This window comes from Colobus angolensis, unplaced genomic scaffold (assembly GCF_000951035.1).
Source record: "Colobus angolensis palliatus isolate OR3802 unplaced genomic scaffold, Cang.pa_1.0 Scaffold79, whole genome shotgun sequence".
In the NCBI taxonomy this organism is placed as follows: Eukaryota; Metazoa; Chordata; class Mammalia; order Primates; family Cercopithecidae; genus Colobus; species Colobus angolensis.
The window spans coordinates 5024282-5031651 of record NW_012121709.1 but is presented as its reverse complement, the minus strand read 5'-3'; the positions used below and the strand labels follow the sequence as shown (position 1 = coordinate 5031651).

The following is a 7370-nucleotide window of genomic DNA, read 5'->3' as shown; positions in this document are numbered from 1 at the left end:
CCTTCCGGGTTCAAATGATTCTCCTGCCTCAGCCTCCCAAGTAGCTGGGATTACAGGCTCCTGCCACCACACCTGGCTAATTTTGAACACCTTCCGGGTTCAAATGATTCTCCTGCCTCAGCCTCCCAAGTAGCTGGGATTACAGGCTCCTGCCACCACACCTGGCTAATTTTGGTATTTTTTTAAGTAGAGACAGGGTTTCACCATGTTGGCCAGGCTGGTCTCAAACTCCTGACCTCAAGTGATCTACCCGCCTTGGCCTCCCGAAGTGCTGGGATTACAGGCGTGAGCCACCAGGCCCGGCCGTTACATTTATTTTAAAATGTTTATTTCTTCAATCATAAATTGACCTTAGCTTACTCTAACATTTTTACTTTGTACACTGTTTTTATTTTTTGACTATTTTATAATAACACTTAGCTTAAAACAGATTGTACAGCTGTACAGAAATATTTTCTTTCTTTATATCCTTATTCTATAAGGTTTTTCCAATTTTTAAAATTTTTTGTTAAAACTTAAGACACAAACATACACCTTAGCCTCACCCTAAATGGGGTCAGAATCATCAATATCACTGTCTTCCACCTCCACATCTTGTCCCACTGGAAGATCTTCAGGGGCAGTAACACCCATGGCACTGTCATTTCCTATGACGGCAATGTCTTCTTCTGAAAGGCACTGCCTAAGGCTGCCTTACAGTTAACTCTGAGACACAGTCTCGCTCTGTCTGGAGTGCAGTGGCGCAATCACGGCTCACTGCAACCTCTGCCTCCTGGGTCCAAGCAATTCTCTGGCTCAGCTTCCTGAGTAGCTGGGATTACAGGCGCCCGCCGCCACGCCCGGCTAAGTTTTGTATTTTTAGTACAGATGGGGGTTTCACCCTCTTGGCCAGGCTGGTCTTGAACTCCTGACCTCATGATCTGCCCACCTTGGCCTCTCAAAATGCTGAGATTGCAGGCGTGAGCCACCATGCCCAGCCAACTTTTATTTTTTGTAAGTAGAAAAAGTACACTCTAAAATGACAATGGGCCGGGCACTGTGGCTCACACCTGCAATCTCAGCACTTTGGGAGGTTGAGGCAGGTAGATCACCTGCGATCAGGAGCTTGAGACCAGCCTGGCCAACATGGCGAAACCCTGTCTCTATTAAAAATACAAAAATTAATCAGGCATGGTGGTGAGTGCCTGTAATCCCAGCTATTTGGGAGGCTGAGGCGGGAGAATCACTTGAACCTGGGAGACGGAGGTTGCAATGAGCCGAGATCGTGCCACTGCACTCCAGCCTGGGTGACAAGAGCAAAACTCGGTTTCAAAAAAAAAAAAAAGAGAGCGAAAGAAAAGAAAATGACAATGAAAAGTATAGTAAACATATAAACCAGTAATATAGTCTTTTATTATCATTATCAAACATTAGGTACTGTACATAAATTGCATGCACTCTTCTTTTATATGACTGGCAGGACAATAGGTTTACCCCAGCATCAACACAAATATGTAAGGCACTGTGCTACAGCATTATGATGGCTGCAGTATCACTAGGCAATAGAATTTTCCAGCTCCATTATAACCTTATGGGACCACTGCTGTCTACATGGTCCATCGTTGATGGAAACATCATTACGCGACACATGACTGTAATATAAAAGGCCAAACTGGGCCAGGCACAGTGGCTCACGCCTGTAATCCCAGCACTTTGGTAGGCCAAGGTCGACAGATCACCTCAGGTCAGGAGTTCAAGACCAGCCTGGCCAACATGGTGAAACCCCATCTCTAAGAAAAATACAAAAATTAGCTGGGTGTGGTGGCGGGCACCTGTAATCCTGGCTACTCAAGAGGCTGAGACAGGAGAATCACTTGAACCTGGGAGGCAGAGGTTGCAGTGAGCCAGGATTGCGCCACTGCATCCCAGCCTGGGCAACAAAGAGTGAAACTCCATCTCAAAAAAAAAAAAAAAAAAAAGGCCAAACTGTGCAAAGTAGGTTTCTGATCTCCAGTGCCCACCAAGAGGCAATTATTATTTCCAGTTTCTTGGTTGTCCTTCCAGAAATATTCCAGACCTGCACTATTCATACAGTGTTCACTAACCATTTTGAATACTTGAAATCTGGTTGGTTGGAACTGACATAAGCTGTATGTGTAAGATACCAGATTACAAAGACTTAATGTGAAAAAAGAATGTAAAACCAGGCGCGGTGGCTCATGCCTGTAATCCCAGCACTTTGGGAGGCCGAGGCGGGCGGATCACAAGGTCAGGAGTTTGAGTGAAATATGGTGAAATTTTCAATATGGTGAAACCCTGTCTCTACTAAAAATACAACAATTCACTGGGCGTGGTGGCACGTGCCTGTGATCCCAGCTACTCAGGAGGCTGAGGCAGGAGAACTGCTTGAACCCGAGATTGCAGTGAGCTAAGATCATGCCACTGCACTCCAGCCTAGGCAACAGAGTGAGACTCCGTCTCAAAAAAAAAAAAAACAAAAAACGTAAAATATCTCATTTATAATTTTTATATCGATTGCATGTTGAAATGACAATCTTTTGGGGCCAGGTGCGGTGGCCCATGCCTGTAATGATCCCAGCACTTTGGGAGGCCAAGGCAGGTGGATTGCCTGAGCTCAGAGGTCCGAGACCAGCCTGGGCAACAAAGGGAAATTCCGTCTCTACAAAAACTATAAAAATTAGCCAGGTGTGGTGGCATGCACCTGTAGTACCAGTTACTTGGTAGGCTGAGGTGGGAGGATCACCTGAGCCCAGGGAGGTCGAGGCTCCAGTGAGCCGTGATCACACTACTGCTAGTCTGGGTGATGCAGTGAGATCCTGTCTCAAAACAAACAAACAAAACCTAAATATTTTTGATATACTGGGTTAAATAAAATCAATTATTATAATTGATTCCACCTGTTTCTGTTTAGTTTTCAGTAACTAGAAGATGTTAATTTACCTATATGGCTTCTCTTGAATTTCTACTATTGAGTGGTGGTTTAGATATGCATGAGGAGTAATAGCAGGGTGGAATTTGGAATTTATAACATGACACAGAGCTTGTGCCTCATTCTCAAGTGAAAGGGTACATGCCCCAAGCCCAGCCAAGTGCCCCACTCTCCCACCGTGGGGTTTGGATTCCCATGCTCACCTGTTGTACAGCTGCTGGGAGCTGAATGTATAAAGCACATAGAGGGTGTTCCCCGCCAGAAAGGCCAAGATCCACAAGATGACCAGTACCGACCTCTTCTCCTGAAGACAAAGCAAGAGATCTGTGATATCAAAGGTGGACGTGGCAGAACCTTCCAGAATGTACCCTGATGACTGGCAGCTTTTCACTTTGTCAACGTTTTGAAGGAAGTGGTGCTGAAGGTGAAGGGAAGGGCACTGGAACCTTTCCATTCCACTGAGACCCAAGCGGTGGTCACGGAGAAGGTGGCAGAATGGTGGACATCTGCTTGAAAAACTATCTAGAAGGGCAAGAGAGCAACGTGGTTCGCAGCAGACTTGAGCTGGATGGCACACATTCAAATCCCTGGTCAAATCCTGTGTGGGAGCTGTCCAACTCCAGGCAAGTTATTTAAACTCTTTCAGTTTCCCTTTCCTCATCTGTAAAATGGGTATATCTTAGTATCTACCTTAAAGAGTTGTAAGAATCAAAGTACATAAAATGCTGTTAAGAACTAAAGCATAGAGAGGTTAAATAACCTCAAGGGCATGTGCCTTCATTTGAAAATGGAGTTGTTGTTAAAGATTAAATCAAATTTTTAATTTTATTTATTTTTTTCTGTTGCCTAGGCTGGAGTACAGTAGGGTGATCATAGCTCACTGTAACCTTGAACTCCTGGGCTCAAGTGATCCTCCTGCCTCAGCCTCCTGGAGTAGCTGGGACCACAGGCAGGTGTCACTATACCTGGCTAATTGAGAAAAAAAATTTTTTTTGCAGAGACAGAATCTTGCTATTTGGCTCAGGCTAGTCCTGAACTCCTCGCCTCAAGTGATCCTCCTGCCTTGGGCTCCCAAAACACTGGAATTACAGGCAAAAGTCACATTTTTAAATGCAAACATTCAGTCTGGTACAGATTCATATTTGAAGCTTGCTAAGCAATAGGACTGATTATTAAGAGTTTATAACCCAGCAGAAGATTCGGATCTAGAAGTTGAAAATTTCTGCTTTCACTTTTTCTAGGACAGACCTCTAGCCCACTGCCCTGGACTGACCGTTCCATGAAGCACCACAGCATAGAATTAAATTCAAACTTATACAACTAATTCTCAAAGCCCTTCACAATCCAGCCCCATTTCTCCTTCTTCAGCCTCGTTCCTGTCTAGTCCCCAGGAAGACAAATTGGAAATCCTCAGTTTGCTGTTTCCCAGCAGTTTCACAGCCTTAGAGCAATCCTAGGAAATGTCTGAAGGAGATGCAAAGAGGGGCATGTTCCTGCCTATGTACCCTGGGACACACAGGCAGACCCCTCTGCTGTTGATTCTCAACAGCTCATGTCTTTTCTTGGACTGGAGTGGCTACATTGCTGGAATAAGATGAGGTCATAACTTTCCCAGTGCAACCTTCCCTGTGGTTTCGGTAAATGCTCATACACACTGTCTCCAGACACAGCTCAGTGCCCCATGCACTGTTACGATGCACATTTCCAGAGAGTGGACGAAACAAATGCATCTCCATCCACCCATTATTCCAGGAGCGGTCAAGGTTAATGACGCTAGAAACCACCTCCAACCAACCAACTGCTCTTATCAATGTGATTAATCCACCCGGTAGCTCTTTTTATGCCAATAAATAATAGATTCCAGTTTAATTCTCTATGAATCCAAACCAAAGGTGGAATAGGAAGAGGGAATTAGCAATGTTCTGGGAAGACAGAATCTGAAGGACAAGGGAGGTAGTTTTCTCCTAATAAGCTGAGATGCCTACGCTTACTAAGGGCCATGTAGACCTGCTCTTATGGAAGATATGCACACACAGGCAAAGTGTCACCTGTGTCTTCATGAGGATCAAGGACCCCTGGAGGCCCGTCCATGGATACAGAGATCCTCTTAGCTCCTAAAATGTAAGTAAAGGTGCCATTTGGATGTTACTGCATTTGAGAGAGACCTAGCCCCCAAAGCTATTTTTGCTTGTTTGTTTTTGAGACGGAGTTTCACTCTTGTTGCCCAGGCTGGAGTGCAATGGCGCAATCTCAGCTCATTGCAATCTCTGCCTCCTGGGTTCAAGTGGTTCTCCTGCCTCAGCCTCCCAAGTGGCTGGGATTACAGGTGCCCGCCACCATGCTCAGCTAATTTTTGTATTTTTAGTAGAGACGGGGTTTCACCATGTTGGCCATGTTGGTCTCGAACTCCTGAACTCAGGTGATCTACCTGCCTCAGCCTCCCAAAGTGCTGGGATTATAGGTGTGAGCCACTGTCCCTGGCCCCTCCTACTGTTTTAACAGCAGCAGAAAGGAGTTTGCATAAAGAAGATGAGACTAAGGGTCAGGAAGGACCTCTGACTGTGTCCCCAACTCCGAACCTCAATGTGCTCACGTGCAAATGGAGACCGGGTTGTCCTCCATCCTGCATGGAGGCCCAAGTGTTTTTGAGAAAGCAGATGATGTTATAGAAGGGTCAGTGAAGCTGGTGATTATTATGGGAACACCTGTGCAGGAGAAAGCACAGACTTAAAAAAAAAAAAATTAGTTCCATAGGTTTTTGGTGAACAGGTGGTATTACATGAATAAGTTCTTCAGTGGTGATCTGCGAGATTTTCACACACCCATCACCTGGGCAGTATATGCTGAACCCAATTTGTAGTCTTTTTTCCCTCACCCCCTTCCCACCCTTTCCCCCAGAGTCCCCAAAGTCCACTGTATCATTCTTATGCCTTTGCATCCTCACAGCTTAGCTACCACTTATCAGTGAGAACATACAAGGTTTATTTTTTTCATTCCTGAGTTACTTTACTTAGAATAATAATCTCCAATCTCATCCAGGTTGCTGCGAATTCCATTAATTCATTCCTTTTTATGGCTGAGTAGTATTCCTTCATATACATATACCACAGTTTCTTTACTTACACATTGACTGATGGGCATTTGGGCTGGTTCTACACTTTTGAAGTTGTGAACTGTGCTGCTATAAACATGCGTGAGCAAGGATTTTTTTCGTATAATGACTTCTTTTCCTCTGGGTAGATGCCTAGTAGTAGGATTGCTGGATCAAATGGTACTTCTACTTTCAGTTCTTTAAGGAATCTCCACACTGTTTTCCATAGTGGTTGTATTAGTTTATGTCCCCACCAGCACTGTAAAAGTGTTCCTGCATCCATACTGACATCTACTATTTTTTGATTTTTTTGATGATGGCCATTCTTGCAGGAGTGAGGTGGTATCGCATTGTGTTTTGATTTGCATTTCCCTGATCATTAGTGATGTTGAGTATTTTTTCATAAGTTTGATGGCCATTTGTATATCTTCTTTTGAGAATTGCCTATTCACATCCTTAGGCCCCTTTTTGATGAGTTTTTTTTTTTTGTTTTGTTTTGTTTTTCTGAAAGCACAGACTTTTGAAAACTAGCTCAATTAAATGTTTCCTATATGCCAGGCACCATGCTAAACAGCACCTTCTTTTTTTTTTAAACAGAGAAGGTCTTGCTCTGTTGCCCAGGCTGGAGTGCAGTAGTGCAATCATAGCTCACTGCAGCCTCAAACTCCTGGGATCAAGCAATCCTCCTGCTTCAGCCTCCTGAGTAGCTAGGAGGAGAGGCACATGCCACCACACCTGGCTAACTTTAAAAAAAAATTTTGCAAGCCGGGTGCAATGGCTCACGCCTGTAATCCCAGCACTTGGGAGGCTGAGGTGGGTGGATCACCTGAGGTCATGTGTTCAAGACCAGCCTGGCCAACGTGGCAAAACCCCATCTCTACTAAAAATACAAAAATGATCTGGGCGTGGTGGCATGCGCCTGTAATCTCACCTACTCAGGAAGCTGAGGCAGGAGAATCGCTTGGTAATCTTGGTGGTACACACCTGTAATCTCACTACTTGGGAGGCGGAGGTTGCAGCGAGTGGAGATTGCACCACTGCACTCCAGCCTGGGTGACAGACTGAGACTTCATCTCAAAAAAAAAAAAAAAATTATAGAGAAGAGGGGGGTCTTGCTATGTTGCCCAGGCTGGCCTCAAACTCCTGGGTTCAAGGGATCCTCCTGCCTCAGCCTCCTGAGTTGCTGGGATTAGAGGCATAGGCCACCATGCCCAGTACTTATGTACTACACCTTGTATGCACTCCTTCTTTTCCTTTCTTCTTTCCCTCCCTCCCTCCCTCCCTCCTTCCTTCCTTCTTTCCTTCCTTTCTTTTCTCTCTTTTCTTTTTTTTTCTTTTCTGATGGAGTTT

General features: G+C 44.9%; 1 protein-coding gene across 1 annotated transcript in view; it reads right to left on the bottom strand.

The window, feature by feature from the left end:
• RNFT2 (ring finger protein, transmembrane 2) overlaps window positions 1-7370 on the bottom strand; it is a 129207-nt gene that overhangs the window by 97306 nt on the left and 24531 nt on the right. Inside the window, exon 6 of the mRNA XM_011928704.1 lies at window positions 3133-3233. Within this exon, the coding sequence (XP_011784094.1) occupies window positions 3133-3233 (101 nt within the window). The remainder of the gene's footprint in view (window positions 1-3132; window positions 3234-7370) is intronic.